This window comes from Callionymus lyra, chromosome 9 (assembly GCF_982586985.1).
Source record: "Callionymus lyra chromosome 9, fCalLyr1.hap1.1, whole genome shotgun sequence".
Classification (NCBI taxonomy): domain Eukaryota; kingdom Metazoa; phylum Chordata; class Actinopteri; order Syngnathiformes; family Callionymidae; genus Callionymus; species Callionymus lyra.
The window spans coordinates 14,722,761-14,746,500 of record NC_141826.1 but is presented as its reverse complement, the minus strand read 5'-3'; the positions used below and the strand labels follow the sequence as shown (position 1 = coordinate 14,746,500).

The window sequence follows — 23,740 nt, the reverse complement described above, 5'->3', positions numbered from 1 at the left end:
CATGGAGCCCAGCTTGCTCCGCATCCTCCCTCCAGTCACTTCCTCCACAGGATCCAGGGGGCGCCCTAGGACGTAACTGGCCTTCTTAATAAGGCTGTCCAGTTTAGCCCAATCTTTTGCTGTCAAGGTAAGGTAAGGTATAATGATGTTGGAATATAGGCTGTGAATCACAGCCTGTGATTAATATATTCTCACAGACACATACACACACCCATTATTATATATACTATATACAGTATATATATATATATATATATATATATATACATATATATATACACACAGACCCATTATTATATTTTACACATATAAAGTATATATATATATATATATATAAAAGATAATAATGGGTGTATATATATATATATATAGTTTCCATTGGACATGCCTTGTACTTTTATCCATTTTTTTTTTTCATTTTGAAAAGGTGAAGTGTCTGTTGTGTTCCCAGGAAATTGGATACAACAACAACACTTCATCAATGCTGAGGCATTATAGGGCCCTGCATGAGAGCTTGGAGACGACCATTTAAATAAAAATGAATAATTATTTTAAAAAAAAACAAGGTTGTCAAGCACATTTTTTAATATCAGAATCATTTGCGCACAAAGATGCAATGCTCCCAATTGTCCACATGATGGCATGGTCGTGCAAATGAAGCCTCACGAGGCTTTGCTCCAAAGATGAACTACTCGGCTGGGAGGCTTCAGTGCTTCATGAGGCTTCATCTCGCCATCACTAGTTTTTTCTACCAGTTGTATCTTCGTAGTGATCAGGAGCTGAGGTCACGTCTTGTTGTCAGGAGCAGGTGAGAGAGACTGACATCTATACCATGGCTTTCTAGTGGGTGTTCAGGTGAATTATGTCCCACCGGCAACACAAGCCAGAATGTTGGTTCCACCAGAGACTTTTGCACATGTTCGCCCTCTGCTGGTTTTGTTTCCCCCTCACACTTCAACTTGTATTGTATCTTTATTTGCTTATTCAATTCCACCTGCATTATGGCATTTCTTATTCAACATATTTCAGATTACGCTTTTAGTTCAAGTTATTTAAATTATAGTTAGTCATAGCTTTTGTCATTTATTTGACACAACTCATACCTTACAAAGTTCCTGTCTACCTTTATTTTGAAATGCAAGCATTATATCAAAATACATATATATATACATATATATATATACACATATATATACATATATATACACATATATATACATATATATATACATATATATACATATATATACATATATATACATATATATATACATATATATACATATATATATACATATATATACATATATATATATACATATATACATACATATATATACATACATATATATACATATATATACATATATATATACCAAACCCATGGATCGGTGCCATCAGAATATTTAAAAGTTAGTTCACCCAAAATGCAAATTTTCTACTCATGTTGACTAAAGGTTGGGATTATTTGCAGAGTCATCTCTTTCTTTTTCCAGTTATAGGTAAAAATATAAATCCATTTGAATGAATCAACTGAGTGACCAGGGACGAACTTCCTCCCAAAATACGCTAAAAACATCTATTCTACACTGGAATCACTGGCGATATTACCTGGAGTACCTTCAGAGTAGTTTATAGTATTATAGTTAATAGTATAGACTCGTTTAATTATTTTCCGAAACAATTCTTCTCATCAAGGCTTCTATACAGGCAAGTAAAGTAAAGATGTGTAAAGACTGTCACAGACCAGGGTCAAAAAGCCTGCACAGATAAATATGTCTTGAGATGATTCTTGAAGGAGTCAGTAAACTCCATCAAACACAGAGATGGACATTACACACGAGCAGTATGGAGGTATTTGACATGTTTGACTATAACTCTAAAAAGGAATGGATTACTCATAAAATGGTCCAAACCCTTAGTCGAAATGAGTGAAGTTAAATTTTGGTTGATTTACTTAGTTATTGAACTTTATGGCATGTAGGTAAGTAGTGCTGGGTTGTCTAACCCGAGCCCAACCTGGAGAACAATGTACTGTCTTTCGTCTGACCCCTCACCTGTGACCTGTGCCTGGTATGGTTGAACCTCCGGGGGTTTAACAGAGCCCCCGCCAGCATAGCCCACAGGATCTTCGAGGCACTCAAGCTTCTCCACCACGACAAGGTAGCAGCACAAGGAGAAGACATTTTGGGTGAACTAGGCCTTTAAAGGTTGAATTTATCAAATCAAATGTCAAAAATGTAAATGCAGTGAAGACATTCAAATTTTCAACAATTGATTGAATAAATTCAACAATTCAATATTCTGGTGGCATCAGATCTACATATAATGTTTTTTCATTAAGAACTTGAGAATTTTTCTCCTCATTCTGGCTCTTTGTGCGTTTTCTGAAAAGATATATTGAGACACTAATGATGATGATGATGATGATGATGATGACTATTATGATGGTAATGGTGGATTCAGAGCCAGTCGTCTCTGGGATGAAGGGATGAGAAAAACAACATCAGAACCACAGTAAGAACAGCTCAGTGTAGCTTTATCAGTTGAGTTTCAATGATTTGACTTTGAGTTCAATAATGAAATCAGCAAACACATCGACCAACTGAACATAATGACAACATCAAGACACTCACACCATGAAACATTGTTTCTTTGAACTTTTACAATTGATTTCAATATTGAAACACCTCCTGTAGCGTGTGTTAAACTTTTTCTAATCATGATTATAATTTAATTTTGATCAACTCCGAGTGTAATTGAAGCACAGTTAGTCTCCAGACACATACCAACACCTTCTAGAATCACAATGAAAGACTCGTCATCTTCTGGGGGAACATGGATCTGGACACTCATGGAAAGAGGGAAAGAAGTGAAGAAGAAGAAGAAAAAAGACTCACGGTTCTTGTCGAGTCCTTCATCCAGTCTGCGGATCACTTCATCCTGACCGTAGCCTCTGAACACACACTCGTACCTGCTCCAGTCTTCAGGCTGACCAGGTGGACGCAGAAGTTCAGCCTTTTTCTGGAAAGTCCCGTCAGGGTTTGGGAGAGTTTCTTTTATCCACATGTCATCATCACCAGTGATGGTCTTTCCATCTTTCCTCCAAAACAAGTGAGTATGTTTAGGAAAGAACCCTGTGGCGAGGCAGACGATGGGAGAGGACGAGTTCCCCTGGAGGAGAAACATTTGTGGAGGATCTGGAGAAGACAAAGATCAGTGTTTAGATCAGCTGATGGAGTTCATGACTGTCAGTGACACCACAGTCCTCTGAGAGCTTCTACACACACACACACACACACACACACATGTCCTGTCACTCACACACACACACACACACACACACACACACACACACACACACACACACACACACACACACACACACACACACACACACACACACACACACACACACACACCCCCACACACACACACACACACACACACACACACACACACACACACACACACACACACACACACACACACACACACACAATCACACACACACATGTTCTGTCACTAACACACACCAACACGTCCTCTACCTTTTCTCAGCAGACGCTTCTCCCCGTAGTCCAAATACATCTTCAGCCGCTCTGGACATTCCTGAGTCAAATAGTCGTGGATTTGTTGGTTCAGATCAACTCTTGAGTTCAGATCACGTTCGATGTCTTCATCTTCTGAATGTCGAGTAAACCACTGTTTCCCCTCAATGTAGAACTTAATGAAGTCTTTTCCATTGTAGGCAAACAAATGATAACCTCTGACCTCTTCAGTCTCATCATCCCACAGACATTTAGATATCCTCTGGATCAAGTGAACACCTGAGAGACACAAGCTGAAATTAACTTTCACCTCCTTGTGTTTGTGTGTGTGTGTGTGTGTGTGTGTGTGTGTGTGTGTGTGTGTGTGTGTGTGTGTGTAGGTGTGTGTGTACCTACCTTGACTTGTGTTTAATCCTTTTGTTTTCTTCGTTAAGATCATCTTCTGGACCAGCAGATCATCAGCCCATGTGTTCAAATGTTTCTCTGGATGTTCTTCTAAGACTCCTCTCATCCAGTCTTCTCTGGGTTCTGGTCCATTGTCGTTATAGTGGACAAAGTGAACATGGTGCACATATCCATCCACGACCCTTTGGTCAGCTGACATGACTTCATGATAGGAGAGAGAGTGAAATTCTGCAGAAACAACAAGACCAAGTTAATATTTCCATCTAAACATCTTCACTGACAAGAAGGTTCTTTAAATTGTTACAGAGATGTTGAAAATATTCATTGATTTTCCAGAACATCACTTTGAAGTGTTGATACTGTGATGCCCACTAATGTGTGCAACACATTTGTAAATATGTTGATGTGTGATATTGTTAAGTCACTACTACTCAATACTGTATTAGTTAATGTCTTTACCTGGATTTCACTTCCATGAGTGTGTGTGTATGTTTGTGTGTAAAACTATTAAGTTGGAGTCACGCTGGCACATGTGGTGAGAAGTAACTCTGGCTGTGTTCTCTCCCTCCTTGTTTCCTGATTAATTAGTATTTTTAACTTAAAAATAAATAACCATAGTCAAAGTAGGAGATCAATCACCACCAGGGGGCATCCATTGGTGTGTTCACAAGCCACTTAGCATTGACCATTTTGTTAGAATTGAAGGAGTATCAGCAATAGATCTCTGCTTTGCCAAGGGCCCATGATCATATAGGTTTGTTTCTCTGACTTTGTGTATTTCACAAAAAGAGCATTTTCTCTTAAACTCATTCCTATTTCTGTGTCCTTTTGCTTGTACTATCCCGTTCAGAGGTCAATGTATAAAAAAAAACCTCTCTCTCTATATACTGTATTTCATATAAGCTGACAGCATTCTTGAGATTTTTCATTGACAAAATTAAATTGATCAAAGAGAAAATCTCTCCCCCTTTGTTTGGAACCCCTACTGTCTCTGAGCCCATCTCCTCCTCTTGGTCATCCTTCACTGCTGTATCTTTGGGTGATATTTCAGCACTAGTGAACAAGATGAAACCCTCCTCATGCTCAGATGACGTCCTTCCTTGTAGGCTTTTTATCAAAGTATTTGATGTAATTGGCCCCTGGGTTACCAATATGGTGAACCTCTCCCTTTCCACAGGGGTTTTTCCCAATGCATTTAAACATGCCATTGTGGAGCCTCCGCTCAAAAAAACAGGCTTAGACCCAACTGACCTCAGTAATTTCAGGCCTATTTCTAAGCTCCCTTTCTTGTCCAAGATCTTGGAGAAGGTGGTGTCTGAGCAGCTGTCTTTGTTCCTGGATCAGAGCGACATCCATGAGAAGTTTCAGTCTGGCTTCCGTAAACATCACTCTACGGAGACAGCTTTATTGAAAGTGTCCAGTGACATCATGATGTCGGCTGACTCGGGTAAATTCACTGTTCTGGTTCTCTTGGATCTGTCCTCAGCTTTTGACACAGTTGATCACCAGATCGTGCTGAGAAGACTAAGGGAAGAAGTGGGACTGTCTGGGTCTGTGTTAGAATGGTTCTCATCTTACCTTTCTGGGCGCAGTTTTAGTGTATCTGCCAATCAAATGAGGTCTGAATCGGCAGATATGTTGTGTGGAGTCCCTCAAGGTTCTGTTCTGGGTTCTTTATTGTTTTTGCTGTACTTGATTCCCCTCAGTAAAATCATTCAGAGATTTCCAGATGTTTCTTTTCACATTTTTGCTGATGACATCCAGCTCTACTGCTCTTTTGACCCAACTGAGCCCCAAAGGCTGAACAGCTTATTCAATTGTTTGCTAGAAATCAAACAATGGCTGAGTGAAAACACTTTACAGCTAAATGTGGACAAAACTGAAACTCTGGTGATTGCTCCTGATGATAAGATTCCAGGGTTGAGTCAGTACTTGGGTGACTTAGGTCAGTCTGTCAAACTGAGCCTTAGAAACCTGGGTGTTGTATTTGATAAAGACATGTCTCTTGTTCAACACTGCAGAAAACTGACCAGAAACTGTTTCCTTCAACTGAGAAAAATCTCTAAACTTAGGAAAATGTTGTCGGAACATGATCTGGAGCTTGTAATCCATGCGTTTGTTTCTTCTCGTCTGGACTATTGTAACAGTTTGTTTTCATGTCTTAACAAGAAGGAGCTGTCTCACCTGCAGTTGATTCAGAACTCTGCAGCGAGAATTCTGACCCGCTCAAGTAGGATAACTCACATTTCTCCGATCCTTAAAACTCTTCACTGGCTTCCAGTTTCTTTCAGGATCAACTTTAAAATTCTGGTTCTTACTTTCAGAGCTATTCATGGTCAGGCTCCTCCTTACATCACTGATCTGATCCAGCCTTACACCCCAGCTCGGGCTCTGAGGTCTGTGGATCAGAATCTACTTATGGTTCCACGCACACGGCTCAGGACCAGAGCAGAGAAATCTTTTCAGGCTGTTTCTCATAAGCTTTGGAACAATCTTCCTCTCTCTTTGCGCTTGATGGAGTCTACTGACTCCTTAAAAAACATCTTAAGAAGTTTCTATTTGTTCAGGCTTTTCCTTGAATTTCTCGAACTCCTGTGTTGTTCTCAGTATTATCTTGATCTTTAAAGTATGTACTTTTTTGAGTATTGTTTTTATTGTTTAAGCGCTTTGTGACCCTGGTCTCGAAAAGTGCTGTATAAATAAATATTACTTACTTACTTACTTACCAGTGTAACCTTCTCATTTTCAACCCTTTGACCAGCACTACTCTTCCTTTTTTGTCACGCAGTCAGTTTTCTTATCCAAACTTTACCGAGTAAAGATTGCCATCTCTTCTTCGAGCAGCTTTGAATGAGCTAAAGTAAGCATTAGAGTGGCCTATTTTCAAAGTTTATTATGTTTGGTCTTGGTTAAGTGTGTTTCTTGGAGGTATATAATTTAAGTCTTGTCCTCTTTTTTCATTTGGCCATTACTTTGTATCTCTTCACTTGATTATTTAGACCCTTTAAAGTCAACAAAGTTATTTTAATACAGTCTGATATTTTCAACAAACTCAATCCAAATCCCTTGTCTCACCTCAAAAACAGCATTATGAAGTAGAAGAATTGAATTTCCAGAAGAACCTGATGAATCTGTCAACTGAAATGCAAGAAAGTGATTTACAAGTTTTCAAAGTAATATAAAAAAAATAGTAGAAATAATGGCATGAAGGAGAACTGATGTAAAAATGTTGAAATTAAATTATAAATGTTACAAAGAAGAAAAAAAAAGAAGAAAAGGAAGAAGAAGACAAAGAAGAAAAATAAGAAAGAGAAGAAGAAAAAAGTAGTAGAATTTGTAGTAGAAGTAGAACTAGTAGTAGAATAAGTAGTAGAATTAGTAGTTGATTGAAGTTTCTAGGTTGGAGTAGTACCTGAAGGTCAAAGTAAAAATGCCTTCAGCATTCACACAATCATGATAAAAAAAACCTCAAAAGAGAGGGGTACTTAGTTATAGAGAAGATCATTTCTCCTTTGGTGATCAATACAGTATCAGTAATGACGGTGACCTCGTCATTATAAGAAACAAAGAGCAGTTATTCCCTAATTATAAAATGTCTTTCATTGCTACGCCTACATTTCTTTGTCTATTACTTCTGTGGTTAAACCAGAGCGTTTAGTTCGAGCGCCAAAAAAACCTTGCTTTTCTCTTGCACCTCATCTCTGGTTTCTAGTTAATCTACCTGCTTTCATATTCAAACTATTTCACTTTAAGTTGTTGTTTCCAGCTATCAGGAGGTGTATTTATTTGATTGACCGTGGAGAGCTCTTGACTCGTCATGTCGTGGCACAGGAAGTCAAAAACATTTCAGTATTTCTGATAAAAAGTTTTCTAGTTACTCAATTGCATTTTCAGTACCACACTGTCACACCAGCACCCGCAGAGAAGACAACAATCAACAGAAAAGTAATTTTCCTGCCATGCCAGGGAAAATGATCCGCTGACATATTGTACTTCCTCATGAAGGTTATTCAACTGTGGTCTGTTGACGTGAGCATCGACTCTTTCCAGCACAGAGGACAAGTTCAGTCAAGTCAGTCATGGAGGATCAAATTACCAAACTAATTCAAGATCCATTTCCTATTGATGATGTGACTTCTTTGTTGTGAAACCTCTTCATTGTCATTGTTTATGAAATCAGGATTTCTGGTTGATGTAAGGACTCAAGTGAAGTGTGAGTTTTAAATAAATACCAGTTACCAAACCAGTCCATCCCAGACCAGACAAACCAACAATAAATGTGATGATGAGGCAGAATGGACTGTTTTTTCACGACTCAAACTGTTGAAGTACTGTCATTGCTGTTCATTTTACGTGGCAGGTTTGTGACGCAGTCACAACAACTGAGACAAACAAAGACCTGTGTTACCATTAAAGGTGTGGCTCAAGACATACTTCCTCATGAAGATTATTCAAATATGGTATGTTGGTGTGAGCACCGACTTTTTCAAGGACAGAGGACACGTTCTTAGTCTCTATATTAATACTACTTATATATGGTTTTGATTGTTTAAGCGCTTTGTGACCCTGGTCTCGAAAAGCGCTATATAAATAAATATTACTTACTTATATAGTAATAGGGAAAATAATTTCTCCTCCAGGGATCAACAAAGTATCTTTATATCATTATCATCTAGTGACCTTCTCTATGTGCTCTATTGGTATGAAGAGGGCGGTGAGGTCCTTCATTAGTCATATAAATATCGTGACCTATTAAGGTTAAGGAGATACAAAGACACAAAAAAATAACTTCACCCTTTTTCACTATTCGTTTATTGTAGGACGGTCCCTTAAACGCTGCGTCACTTGCCGCCTGCATAGAGATCCGTTTATTTTATCAGGACAATACGACGGAATATTATGCTTGTAGTAAATACAGCACGTAACTCTGACTAGAAAGAGGTGAGATTTGTAATTCAACACCTTAGTGTTCCCGAGTTATTAACATGCAAAGATCCAATCTGCCGTTCGTCATGCCGTGGAGCAGGAAGTGAAAAACAACTCAGTATTTCGGATTGGTTTTCTATTCCTGTTACTCACATTTTTCAGTAAAATAAATACAATAAGTGAATAAGTGTCAGTTGTTTACCTGCTGCCACACGAGCACCCGCAGAGAAGAAAACTATCCACAGAAAAGACATTTTACTGTAGTGGTAGAGAAAATAATTCATTGAAGACTTACTATAAAGTTTATCTATTCAGATATTTATATATTTATATATTATAGATAATAGATATTGTCTATATATTTTTTTGGTCTGTTTATGTGAGCACCGACTTTATAGCACAGAGGAGGAGGAGGAGGAGGAGTTCAGTCAAGTCAGTCATGGGGGATCAAATTACCAAAGGAAGATACGTTTCCTATAAATCATGTGACTTCTTTGTTGTTTAAAGTGCAAGTAATTTAATGTATTAATGTATTTTATCTGCATAAAGACATGATCACAGCTCATCCTACTGAATCTGATCTATTTTCAGTTGACTGACAGTTTTAGGAAAGAAAACAAGGCTTTGAAAACAGAAGAAGAAAATTCAAAAAAGACAATTTAATACCAAAGAAAATGTAAGTAGATTTTCTTCTTTGATAAGTTATACTTGCACTCCTTGAACGTCTTGACTTTAAAGTCAGAACGAAAGTTAAATTAGATTTTTTGAGAAAATGTAACAAACAAAACAAAGCAGATGGCTGTTGAAACTGAACACCTGCATGCACCTATTGTAAACCACCTGTGAACTTTACCAGAAGGTTTTGAGAAGAAATCTGAAAATGAAAAACCTCTATGCAGGTTAAAAAAAAGTCTCTGTATGGACTCAAGCAGTCTGGGAGAAATTGGAACACTTTGTTAAATGCATATTTGAAGGAACATGATTCCAAGCAGAATCCTGCTGATCATTGTTTGTACGTAAAATAGAACGCTGAGGAAAGAGCCATCATAATATTGTTGGTTAATGATTTGATCCTGGCTGCAAACAATGGAAAGGTACTGGATAAAGTCAAGTGAACACTCACAGAAAGGTTTAAAATGAAAGATTTGGGGAGGTTAAAACATTTTCTTGTAATTGATTTTGAACAAACAAAAGATGAAGTAAAAATGTCACAGAAAAGACATGTCAACAAAATACTAGAAAGATTTAAAATGCAAAATTGCAAACCAAGAGACACCCATGTGAGACTAAACTTGATTATTCAGAAGATGCAGATAAGATGAGTGAATCCAGAAAAATTGAGAAGCTGTGCCACATGCACGAGACCAGATATCAGTTTTGTGGTCAGCAAGCTTTCAGAGAACTTTTCTGAACCCTCAGAGGAACAATGGTGTACAGAGAAACATGTACTGGGGTATCTGAAAGGTACAGCTGAACAGGGACTATGTTTCAAGAAAAATGACAATGAAAATGTGAGGATATTTTGCAAAACCACCCACTAAGCTCAAGTTGAAAACCTTTGCACATATGTTCGGCACAAGATCGGGGAAGGTTTTAGACGATGTATGCAAATACTGCATTTGAATTGTTTTTCCCTGTAAAAGGCAGTAGGAGATAAGGTTGAGTGGGGGTGTTGAGGTTTGTACTCAGGCGTGGACGCTTTGGCCCACTTGAGTTGGCCGGCTGGCTACTGTTTGCCTTCCCTCTTCTGCGAGTCCTCCCCTTGGTTCGGGGAGCGAAGCGGGAGATTCTGAGGTTAATAGTGGTGCCGCCGTACTCCCCAGGCAGGGGGGACTCTGACGGCACCCCCGGTGCTGGGTCTGCCTCTCAAAGTGTGCCTCTTGCACAGGACGAGCTGAGCGTGCACGGAAACATGAAACGTAAAATACAAAAACAACAGCTGGGTTAAATTATTCCAGTGAAAATCATTGAAACATAAAACACAAAATAAACAGCTGGGTTACAAACACATATTGTACTTCCTCATGAAGATTGCATTATTATTCATTGGGTATGTTGACATGAGAAACTACTTTTAGGTTAGGTTAGGTAGAACCTTATTGATCCCTCAGGGAAATAGTTTTTCCACTTAGACACAGCAATACAGACGATTATTCATAAAACTAAAAATAACAAGAACAAAGAGAAATAAAAACAAAGCACAGAGGAGGACTTCAGTCAAGTCAGTCATGGAGGATCAAACTACCAAGAGAAATTCAAGACACGTTTCCTATAAATCATGTTATTTCTGTGTTTTGTAAAGTGTAAGTAATTTAATGTATTAATGTATTTTATCTACATAAAGACATGATCACAGGTCATCCTACTGAATCTGATCTATTTTCAGTTGACTGACAGTTTTAGGAAAGTAAAGGCTTTGAAAACAGAAGAAAAAGGAAATGCAAGACGAACTAAATGCAAGTAGATTTTCTTCTTTGCTAAGTTATACTTGCACTCCTTGAACGTCTTTACTTTCAAGTCAGAACGAAAGTTAAATTAAGAATTATTTGGAAAATGAAACAAACAAAGCTGAAATCATAAGAGGGCAAAACATGTTGTCTTCAGTTTAGAGCTAAAGTTGCAAGTCTGACTCTCAGTGGTTCTTACAAGAGTTTCCAGGGTCACTAATGGCTCCAATTTACTCCCAGTGTCGTAAAATCTGTGACACAAGCAAAAAGGGATTTCACACGGGTTGGATATTTACCACACACATCACAGAGCAGAAAAGCAAACAATAAATGTTCTGCTGAAGCAGAAGGAACTCAACAAACAAACCAAACCTGTTTTACCATCAGAGGTGTGGTGAGGTGAACTAGATCCTGTAACTTCTCTTTGGAAATAAGCTAACAAACAAACCCATCCATAAATTTGATTCAACACAGATAAAGTTAATTTCCCTCATATGTAACTATACCTTCACTTGTGTTGTTCAACTTTACTTCAGAACTTCCCTTTTGTTTTTGTCAAACTACCTTCAGAACACTTTTTTTTTAGAGTGTAGCTCCGAACCAGAATACTTAAAATGATTCAGATCCGAGGTTCACATTCACTGCACTTGAGGGACAATCCAAAAAAAAAGTACACAGACATTCGTGAGAAATTCAGCAAATAGAGAAGATCTTGAGGTGGCAGTAGCAGCCTAAGGTGACAGACTCTTGTGTGTAGACGTTCACAAACAAACATTGCAGCTGTAGTAGAGATTCTGTTATTATCCCAGTGTGTGTGTTTCCAGCCTGTCCAATAAACAAATAAAGTGTGACTAAATTTCTTGGTTGTTAAATACGTTTTATTGCACTAAAATATAAAATAAAATGTAATATAAACGTAAATGCAATCAACAATAAAATAAAAAGGCCTTGTTTAAGTCTAGTGCAAAAACAAATATTAAATTAAGATATGCCAACATAAAAACTAAATGTTCTGTCGTTCCCTGACGCCAAGGGTTCAGAGAGTCATGGAATCCCTCCAACCGGCACGGTTGCGGCTGAGTTCAACTGAACCGAGAAAGGAACAGTACGTTCACTCAAAAGATTCGAATCGTACGCGAACGACACAACACTACCACTCAGCCCAAACTTGAAAAACAGCTTGACCACTTGTTGAAGGATACAAAGGACAACTCGATTCTCGTTCTTTTTTTTTTATTTTCTTGATGATTTATGTTGAGGACTACAGTTCAGAATATAATAGTCAGTAAAGAACCGGTTGATAACCTTTAAAACAAAAACATGCATTAGTTTTAATACATTTCAATAAATGTCAAAAGTTTTCTTAAATAAAATGTTAATTTAACTTGCTTTTTAAACAAAGCTTTAAGAACTATTTAAGTAAGCGCTTAAACACTCGGTTTTAAGTGTAAACTATATTTTATTGAGTATTGTTTTGATTGTTTAAGCTCTTTGTGACCCTGGTCTGGAAAAGCGCTATACAAATAAAAATTACTTACTTACTTACTACAAGCTTAAATTAGCTTAAACCAAAGTATCTAAATCAACTATTAACACTCAGGAGCAAACATAATTCTCATTAAAAGTAGGTTTTTCTACCAGTTGTATCTTCGTGGTGATCAGGAGCTGAGGTCACGTCCTGTTGTCAGGAGCAGGTGAGAGAGACTGACATCTATACCATGTCTTTCTAGTGGGTGTTCAGGTGAATTATGTCCCACCGGCAACACAAGCCAGAATGTTGGTTCCACCAGAGACTTTTGCACATGTTCGTCCTCTGCAGGTTTTGTTTTTCCCTCACACTTTAACTTGTATTGTATCTTTATTTGCATATTCAATTCCACCTGCATTATGGCATTTCTTATTCAAGATATTTCAGATAACGCTTTTAGTTCAAGTTATTTAAATTATAGTTAGTCATAGCTTTTGTCATTTATTTGACACAAGTCATACCTTACAAAGTTCCTGTCTACCTTTATTTTGATAATAATAAAAAGGCGACAATAACCGTCCCAGTTGGTGCCGTCAGTGAATTATTAGACACGTTTGTGGAACTCTGGCTCTATCTAGTGGTCAAAAGGGTGAACAGTCATCGCGAGAGTCTCACGCTGAAGTTGCAAGTAAGTAAAAATACTAGCTTGTACTTCCATCTATTGACAAACCGTAGAACAACCACTTTACTACAGTAATCCGAGCGTCGGTGTTTGACCAATCACAGCAGAGTGTGTTTGGTGATTGTCTTGTCTGGGTGCACGAGCAGCGTTGCAGAGTGCAATAGTTGCTATACCAAGAGACTGCTGGAACGCTGTCTCTTGATCCTGCTGCCAATTCCAGGAACAGTCTTGGTGCAGGAGCTGATAGAGTGGGGCAAGCACAGTGGAGAGTTCAGGCAAGAACTTCCTATAATAGTTCACTAAGCCCAAGAACGACCTGAGTTCTGCCACATTCTTTGGGCTAGGAGCCTCCTTTATCGCCCTCACCTTCTCTGTCATGGGGGAAAGCCCCTGAGCTGAAATCATATGACCCAGGTAGGTGACACTCGGAGCCTGGAAAACGCATTTAACCGCAGCCCGGCCTCCTTCATTCTCTGCAGCACCTGGTCGAGGTTTTGCAGATGCTCCCCTTAGGTCTTACCCGTCACCAAGATGTCGTCTAGGTAGACAGCAACATGGGGAATGTTCTGCAGGAGGTTGTCCATGGTGCGCTGAAAAATGGGTGAGCCGAACACCAAGCGATTGTACTTGAACAGACCCTTGTGGGTGTTGATGGTCACATATTGTTTAGAGTCCTCGTCCAGCAGCAGTTGTTTGTACTCATGTCCAGTTTGGTAAACGTTTGTCCTCCTGCCAGTGTGGCGAACAAATCCTCCACTCGTGGCAGGGGATAAGTGTCCAGTTGTGAGGCTTGATTGGTTGTCATTTTGTAATCATCACATACCCGCACCCCACCATCTTCTTTCAGCACAGGCACAATTGGGGCTGCCCAGTCAGAGAACTCCACAGGTTCAATGACACCTGACCGCTGCAGCCTGTCCAGCTCCGCTTCCACCTTAGCCTTCATAGCGTATGGCACTGTGCGTGGTTTACAAAAACGTGGCTTTCCCTTGGGGTCCACGGTCAACTTCACTGTTGTGCCCCGGAGGGTGCCAAGCTCATCCTTAAAAACATCTGCATACTTTGATAGGATGTCCCCAAACACCCTCATGTGCATGATTTACCCCCAATTGAGGCGGATTCTCTTTAGGAGGTCCCGCCCAAGCAGACTAGGTCCCTCCCTGTCTACCACTATCAGCTCCCCTTTAGCTGACTGGCCTCCATACATAACGTCTACTTCTATAGCTCCAAGTAGAGGAATGCACTCACCAGTGTATTGTCTCAGTTTGATGTTAGTCTTTCTTAAAGTGGGCGCTTTTCCAGAGCCCCACAACCTGCAGTAGGTGGTACTTATCACTGAAACTGAGGCACCCGTATCCACCTCCATTGTCATCTCTTTTCCATTTATTTTCAGCGTTGCGCAGATCGGGGCTGCCCGGGGTTCACTGAGGTCCATACTGAACATGTTGAATGAACACTGCTTCTCAGGTCCTTCTCTTTGCAAATGATGCGTTTTCATTTGGGGTTTTGACTCTTCCCACTCCTTTTTCCATTGCTTTTTAGCACCTCTGCACTTCTTCGCTATGTGCCCCTTTTTCTGGCATTTATGGCAAACAGCATCTCTAAAACCACAGTCATTAGCGAGATGCGTTCCCCCACACCGGTAACACTCTAATGACTTCATCGGCTTGCCTCTCCCCTCTTTAAACAGACGGTGAACGGTGCTCTGTGGCACACCGGCATTAGCTGCTTGAATGTCTTTTGAGTTGTTAGCTGCCGTTTCCATCGCATGAGCGATCTCCAACGCCTTCTTGAAAGTTAGTGTAACTTCACCTAGCAATCGGCGTTGATTGCTGTCATTATTGATACCACAGACCAACTGGTCCCGTAGCATGTCATCAAGCACCGGTCCAAACTCGCAATATTCCGACAGTTGTCTCAGCTCCGCCACGAATGCAGCAAGAAACTCCCTCTTTGCGTGAATGTTTGTGGAACTTGAAGCGCTGAACAATCATTGACGGTTTGGGGTTGTGATGCTCCTGCACCAGCGTCACCAATTCCTTGAATGACAAGTCACCTGGCTTCCGTGGGGTTGCCAAGTTGCGTATCAACTTGTACGTCTTGGCACCGGACACATTGAGGAGAATCGATCTTTGCCTTTCCTCCTCCTCAATGCCATTCGCCAGGAAAAAGTGCTCCAGTCTCTCGACATATTCAATCCAGTCACCATCCAGCTCGATGAACTCACTGAGCGTGCCGACCGTAGCCGCAGCCATGCTACAAGCTAAAACTACACGGAACTTCCTCTCCGACCCTAACTACACGAAACTCCGTCATATATGTTTTAATCCTTGTCGCCAAAAGTGTGGTAACCCGAGGGTAATGACGCACGCACACTTGGAGCTCAGTTAGGGTACTTTACTGGAAAACATATCACTGTACAACAGCCCAGCATGGACCATACATTCCTTAGGCGGTGCAACACTAAAACCCGCCGGTAGAGTACACGGGTAAAGGCACAAAGGTTCCTGGGTGCAATATATAAATGAGTGAAACATTAATTCAGTCTATAACAGTGATGGTAAATGACATTTAATCTCCAGAAAAAAACTAATGTTTTCATATATTTATTTTAAAAAATAAAGTTCATCTATGATAAGTACAGTAGAGGTGCAAGATATATTTAAGACACACTTAAATCAACAAAGTTTAACTTTAATGTGTTTATATAAAACACATTTCTACGAACACCATTTGAAAACAGTGGTGCACTAAAAGAAACACCAAACAAACAAAAAACACAAGAACACAATTATTTGAGTAATTATTTTATTTACTTGATCTGTATTGATGAAGATAATGAATAATAATAATAATCTCTGGCACTGGCTCAACGTAAAATATTGATATGTAACAATTTGCATGGAATTTCAAGTTATATTTTTAAGTTATTTAACTTAGCTAGTATTGAGCAAAGACTTCTCTAGTTAGGCTCACTCAATTACTTTAGTACAAGCAGCATGATTTACCTCTACAAGCTTGTTTAAGTTGAACCAACTTTATTTTAATTGTGTTAAAATAACTCCATTTAGTTGATCTAACTTAATTAATCTTGATTCTACTCAGAACTGTCCATGCAAATTGTTTCCTTAATTGTATTAGTACAAGAACTTATTTATCCATCTTCCAGTTTTATGATGTATATTCAAACACAGCATGTATATTAAATTGTCAATAGTACACAAAAAGGTAGCCATAACATAAATGAATAAACTTACACGATAAGGAATCGCAGAAACAGCTAAAAGTACAGAACTTTGATGAAATCTCAACAGTACACCTATACAGTATGTAAACAACAATACAAATAACAGGTAACTTATTAAATTAAGTTGTGAACTCACTATAATGTATATACATTAAAAACTCATGTTGTTGTCCTATGAAGAAAAAGCTCTTGATTTTGATTTTTTTTATATATATATAGATATCTATATCTATATCTATATCTATATCTATAGATATAGATATAGATATAGATATATATCTATATCTATATATATAGATATAGATATATATCTATATATATACCAAACCCATGGATCGGTGCCATCAGAATATTTAAAAGTTAGTTCACCCAAAATGCTAATTTTCTACTCATGTTGACTGAAGGTTGGGATTATTTTCAGAGTCATCTCTTTCTTTTTCCAGTTATAGATAAAAATATAAATCCATTTGAATGAATAAACTGAGTGACCAGGGACGAACTTCCTCCCAAAATACGCTAAAAACATCTATTCTACACTGGAATCACTGGCAATATTACCTTATTACCTTCAGAGTAGTTTATAGTATTATAGTTAATAGTATAGACTTGTTTAATTATTTTCCGAAACAATTCTTCTCATCAAGGCTTCTATACAGGCAAGTAAAGTAAAGATGTGTAAAGACTGTCACAGACCAGGGTCAAAAAGCCTGCACAGATAAATATGTCTTGAGATGATTCTTGAAGGAGTCAGTAAACTCCATCAAACACAGAGATGGACATTACACACGAGCAGTATGGAGGTATTTGACATGTTTGACTACCACTCTAAAAAGGAATGGATTACTTATAAAATGGTCCAAACCCTTAGTCGAAATGAGTGAAGTTAAATTTTGGTTGATTTACTTAGTTATTGAACTTTATGGCATGTAGGTAAGTAGTGCTGGGTTGTCTAACCCGAGCCCAACCTGGAGAACAATGTACTGTCTTTCGTCTGACCCCTCACCTGTGACCTGTGCCTGGTATGGTTGAACCTCCGGGGGCTTAAAAGAGCCCCCGCCAGTATAGCCCACAGGATCTTCGAGGCACTCAAGCTTCTCCACCACGACAAGGTAGCAGCACAAGGAGAAGACATTTTGGGTGAACTAGGCCTTTAAAGGTTGAATTTATCAAATCAAATGTCAAAAATGTAAATGCAGTAAAGACATTCAAATTTTCAACAATTGATTTGATAAATTCAACAATTCAATATTCTGGTGGCATCAGATCTACTGTTAATGTTTGTTCATTAAGAACTTGAGAATTTTTCTCCTCATTCTGGCTCTTTGTGTGTTTTCTGAAAAGATATATTGAGACACTAATGATGATGATGATGATGATGAAGCTGATGACTATAATGATGGTAATGGTGGATTCAGAGCCAGTCGTCTCTGGGATGAAGGGATGAGAAAAACAACATCAGAACCACAGTAAGAACAGCTCAGTGTAGCTTTATCAGTTGAGTTTCAATGATTTGACTTTGAGTTCAATAATGAAATCAGCAAACACATCGACCAACTGAACATAATGACAACATCAAGACACTCACACCATGAAACATTGTTTCTTTGAACTTTTACAATTGATTTCAATATTGAAACACCTCCTGTAGAGTGTGTTAAACTTTTTCTAATCATGATTACAATTTAATTTTGATCAACTCCGAGTGTAATGGAAGCACAGTTAGTCTCCAGACACATACCAACACCTTCTAGAATCACAATGAAAGACTCGTCATCTTCTGGGGGAACATGGATCTGGACACTCATGGAAAGAGGGAAAGAAGTGAAGAAGAAGAAGAAAAAAGACTCACGGTTCTTGTCGAGTCCTTCATCCAGTCTGTGGATCACTTCATCCTGACCGTAGCCTCTGAACACACACTCGTACCTGCTCCAGTCTTCAGGCTGACCAGGTGGACGCAGAAGTTCAGCCTTTTTCTGGAAAGTCCCGTCAGGGTTTGGGAGAGTTTCTTTTATCCACATGTCATCATCACCAGTGATGGTCTTTCCATCTTTCCTCCAAAACAAGTGAGTATGTTTAGGAAAGAACCCTGTGGCGAGGCAGACGATGGGAGAGGACGAGTTCTTCTGGAGGAGAAACATTTGTGGAGGATCTGGAGAAGACAAAGATCAGTGTTTAGATCAGCTGATGGAGTTCATGACTGTCAGTGACACCACAGTCCTCTGAGAGCTTCTACACACACACATGTTCTGTCACTCACACACACCAACACGTCCTCTACCTTTTCTCAGCAGACGCTTCTCCCCGTAGTCCAAATACATCTTCAGCCGCTCTGGACATTCCTGAGTCAAATAGTCGTGGATTTGTTGGTTCAGATCAACTCTTGAGTTCAGATCACGTGCGATGTCTTCATCTTCTGAATGTCGAGTAAACCACTGTTTCCCCTTAGGGTAGAACTTAATGACGTCTTCTCCATTGTAGGCAAACAAATGATAACCTCTGACCTCTTCAGTCTCATCATCCCACAGACATCTAGATATCCTCTGGATCAAGTAAACACCTGAGAGACACAAGCTGAAATTAACTTTCACCTCCTTGTGTGTGTGTGTGTGTGTGTGTGTGTGTGTGTGTGTGTGTGTGTGTGTGTGTGTGTAGGTGTGTGTGTACCTACCTTGACTTTTGTTTAATCCTTGTGTTTTCTTCTCTAAGATCATCTTCTGGACCAGTCGATCATCAGTCCATGTGTTCAAATGTTTCTCTCGATGTTCGTCTAAGACTTGTGTCATCCAGTCTTCTCTGGGTTCTGGTCCATTGCCGTTATAGTGGACAAAGTGAACATGGTGCCCAAATCCATCCACAACCCTTTGGTCAGCTGACATGACTTCATGATAGGAGAGAGAGTGAAATTCTGCAGAAACAACAAGAATAAGTTAATATTTCCATCTAAACATCTTCATTGACAAGAAGGTTTTTTTTAATTGTTACAGAGAAAATATTCATTGATTTCCCGGAACATCACTTTGAAGTGTTGATACTGTATCAGTTAATGCCTTTTCCTGGATTTCACTTCCATGAGTGTGTGTGTATGTTTGTGTGTAAAACTCTTAAGTTGGAGTCACACATGAGGTGAGAAGTTACTCTGGCTGTGTTCTCCCCCTCCTTGTTTCCTGATTAATTAGTATTTTTAACTTTAAAATAAATAACAATAGTCAAAGTAGGAGATCAACCACCACCAGGGGGCATCCATTGGTGTGTTCACAAGCCACTTAGCATTGACCATTTTTTTTAGAATTGAATGAGTATCTGCAATAGATCTCTGCTTTGCCAAGGTCCCATGATCATATAAGTTTGTTTCTCTGACTTTGTGTGTTTCACAAAATGAGCATTTTCTCTTAAACTCATTCCTATTTCTGTGTCCTTTTGTTTGTACTATCCCGTTTTCAACAAACTCAAAACTCAATCCAAATCCACCTGTCTGTAGTAGAATTAGTAGTTGATTAAAGTTTCTAGGTGGGGATCAAAGTATCTGTCTTTCATTATCATCTAGTGACCTTCACTATGTGCCCTATTGGTATGAAGAGGGTGGTGAGCCTCAGTAATGACGCTGCCCTCGTCATTATAAGAAACAAAGAGCAGTTATTCCCCGATTATAGAATGTCCTTCATTGCTGCGCCTACATTTCTTTGTCTATTACTTATGTGGTTAAACAAGAGCGTTTAGTTCGAGGGCCAAAAAAACCTGCACCTTGCTATTCTCTTGCACCTCATCTCTGGTTTCTAGTTAATCTACCTGCTTTCATGTTCAAACTATTTCACTTTAAGTTGTCGTTTCCAGCTATCAGGAGGTGTATTTATTTGATTGACAGTGGAGGGCTCTTGACTCGTCATGTCGTGGCATAGGAAGTCAAAAACAACTCAGTATTTCTGATTACTTTTCTCTTCCTATTACTCAATTACAATTTTCTGTAAAATACTTGATTGGTGAAATATTTTAAAGCCGATTCCCTCTTCATGATTTCTAGTTAAAATAAAATCATGAGAATAAAATTCAGTTGTTTACCTGTTGCCACACAACCACCCGCAGAGAAGAAAACAATCAACAGAAAAGTAATTTTCCTGCCATGGCAGGGAAAATTATCCGCTGAAGACATATTGTACTTCCTCATGAAGGTTATTCAAATGTGGTCTAATGAGGTGAGCAACGAGTTTTTCAAGCACAGAGGAGGAGTTCAGTCAAGTCAGTCATGGAGGATCAAATTACCAAATGAATTCTTCATTGTCATTGGTTATGAAATCAGGATTTCTGGTTTATGTAAGGAGTCAAGTGAAGTGTGAGTTTTAAATAAATAAATAAAATGGAACATTACACTTGTCGCTGCATTATCAAGAGCACCAATGTGGCTAATGTGTGGCAGCCATGTTCAATATTAATACCAGTTACCAAACCCAAGAAATATCAGGAAATCTCTGAATGATTTTACCGAGGGGAATCAAGTACAGCAAAAACAATAAAGGACCCAGAACAGAACCTTGAAGGACTCCACACATCTGATCTGCAGATTCGGACCTCATTTGATCGGCAGATACACTAAAACTGCGCCCAGAAAGGTATGATGAGAACCACTGTAACACAGACCCAGACATTGCGAAAAACCCCTGTAGAAAGGGATACGTTCACCATATTGGAAACAGTAGGGGTTCCAAAACAAAAGGGGGAGAGATTTTCTATTTGTCAATGAAAAATCTCAACAATGCATTGCTGTCAGCTTCACAGAAGACAGGCGTGATTTGAGGAGCAGGAGACACTAGAGAATTAATCGCCCTATTGGTACTATGAAGGGGGTGGTGAGGTCCTTCATAAGTCATATAAATATTGTGACCATATGATTTAATGTTAAGGAGATAAAAAGACACCAAAAAAGAACTTTACCCTTTTTCATTATTCGTTTATTGTAGGACGGTCCCTTAACGCTGCGTCACTTGCCGCCTGCATAGAGATCTGTGTATTTTATCAGGACAATACGACGGAATATTATGCGTGTAGTAAATACAGCACATACAGTAACTCTGATTAGAAAGAGGTGAGATTTGTAATTCAACACCTTAGTGTTCCCGAGTTATTAACGCGCAAACATCCAATCTGCCAACCTTGACATTCGTCATGTCATGGAACAGGAAGTGAAAAACAACTCAGTATTTCTCAATTGGTTTTCGACCATCTAAAAGGTTTTCTAGTTACTCAAATACATTTTCAGTAAAATACTTGATTAGTGAAATATTTAAAATCTGAGTCTTCATGCTGCAAGATTTCAATTAAAAAATAAAATCATAGGAATGAAAGTCAGTTGTTTACCTGCTGCAACACGAGCACCCGCAGAGAAGAAAACTATCAACAGAAAATTCATTTTGCTGTATTAGTAGGGAAAATAATTCACTGAAGACTTACTGTAAAGTTTATGCATTTATCTATTCATCAATTTATCTTTTTTTGGTGTGGTCCGTTGATGTGAGCACCGGCTTTTTAAAGCACAGAGGAGGAGGAGTTCAGTCAAAACAGTCATGGAGGATCAAATTACCAAAGGAATTCAAGATACGTTTCTCTATAAATCATTTGATTTCTTTGTTGTATAAAGTGTAAGTAATTTAATGTATTAATGTATTTTATCTTCCATTTTCATAAACAAATGATCACAGGTCATCCTACTGAATCTGATCCATTTTCAGTTGACTGACAGTTTTAGGAAAGAAAACAAGGCTTTGAAAAGAAAATGCAAAACAGACAATTTAATGCCAAACTAAATGTTAGTAGATTTTCTTCTTTGCTAAGTTATACTTGCACTCCTTGAACGTCTTGACATTCAAGTCTGAACAAAGTTAAATTAATAATTATTGTAGACATCGAAAACAAACAAAAAAAGCTCAAATCATAAGAGGGATTATAGGAAAAACATTTAGTCTTCATTTTAGATCTAAAGTTGCGAGTCTGACTCTCAGTGGTTCTTACAAGAGTTTCCAGGGTCACTAATGGCTCCAATTTACTCCCTGAGTCCTGAAATCTGTGACACAAGTTAAAAGGGATTTCACACGGGCTTGATAGTTCTCCCGAACATTACACAAGATTTAAACTCTATCTGCTCAGAATTGTAAGAAAATTAGACTCTTCATTGTCATTGTTACAATTGAACAAACTACTCAGACCTGTTTTACCATCAGAGGTGTGGCGAGGTGAAAATATGTCAGACCAAAATAGAATTCCTGTAACTTCTCTTTGAAGATAAAGACAATAAGTAAGAGGTAGAGCTCATGATGGAATGCAATGATGTTCATGGATAAATGATGTACACCTGATTAAAGAAGGACATCGTGACAGTGGCGAGAGTACAAGTACGCAAATAAAGAACTTGTTATTAATTATTATCTTAAATTTCCGGAGGATTGAAAATCAATACAACCGTGTTTAAAAGTAGGAAAGTTAAAGTTATATGATCGCTTGACTACTGTCACAACTTCAAAATAAAAGGCAATTAGTTTACAAAGTTTTAAGTCCACTAAACATCACATTGTCGTACCAGCAAAGCAGTTTCATTAAAGAAACCCAAGGTAAAGAAACAAACTATTCATTTAAAATAAAAACTATTTGTACTTGTTCTCGAACATACATTTGCGACAGTGGTGAAATATCCTACTTCTTGAACATCCACTTTCATATAGATTAACGCGAAACAATTCAGTCAGGTGCACCAGGGCCAACATATCTTTAGGAACCATCAAGCATTTATTTTTCAAGATATTTGTCATTTTATTTTGTTAACATTGATTTAATGCTGACTAAATAAAATCACAAAATGATAGAATAAAGGGATAAAGCTTTTGACTCACCAAAATGGTTATCCTCGCTCATTTGAACAATTTCCTGTTAATCTCTGAACCTGTGAGCCAGGGATACTGCTCGTAGTTGCGGCTTTGAAAGTGGCGCAAAATCCCCTTTGCCGGCTGGGATAGGTTAGCTAGCGCCAGG

The 23,740-nt window shown here is 38.6% G+C and overlaps 1 protein-coding gene and 1 long non-coding RNA gene across 8 annotated transcripts in view; one reads left to right on the top strand and one right to left on the bottom strand.

Annotated features, from left to right (window-relative positions):
* Window positions 1-567: 567 nt before the first annotated feature.
* LOC148071968 (BOLA class I histocompatibility antigen, alpha chain BL3-7-like) lies at window positions 568-22,212 on the bottom strand. 7 transcript variants are annotated; one of them, XM_087798766.1, is made up of 7 exons: window positions 20,783-20,914; window positions 19,395-19,631; window positions 19,005-19,283; window positions 18,576-18,875; window positions 11,529-11,580; window positions 9,085-10,776; window positions 4,149-4,184 (listed from the first exon to the last, which is right to left on the bottom strand). In XM_087798766.1, exons 1-5 carry the CDS (start codon window positions 20,886-20,888, stop codon window positions 11,546-11,548), a joined length of 957 nt encoding a protein of 318 aa, XP_087654892.1. In that variant the 5' UTR covers window positions 20,889-20,914; the 3' UTR covers window positions 4,149-4,184; window positions 9,085-10,776; window positions 11,529-11,545. The 7 variants fall into 7 exon arrangements, with proteins under 7 accessions (XP_087654889.1, XP_087654892.1, XP_087654891.1 ...); XM_087798763.1 differs by lacking the exons at window positions 18,576-18,875; window positions 19,005-19,283; window positions 19,395-19,631; window positions 20,783-20,914 and adding exons at window positions 568-2,478; window positions 2,901-3,200; window positions 3,552-3,830 and having other exon boundaries at window positions 3,948-4,184; XM_087798765.1 differs by having other exon boundaries at window positions 9,085-11,580.
* Window positions 15,838-23,740, top strand: part of LOC148071966 (uncharacterized) — a 71,328-nt gene continuing 63,425 nt past the window's right edge. Inside the window, exon 1 of the long non-coding RNA XR_015712805.1 lies at window positions 15,838-16,707. This is a non-coding gene — a long non-coding RNA (uncharacterized LOC148071966). The remainder of the gene's footprint in view (window positions 16,708-23,740) is intronic.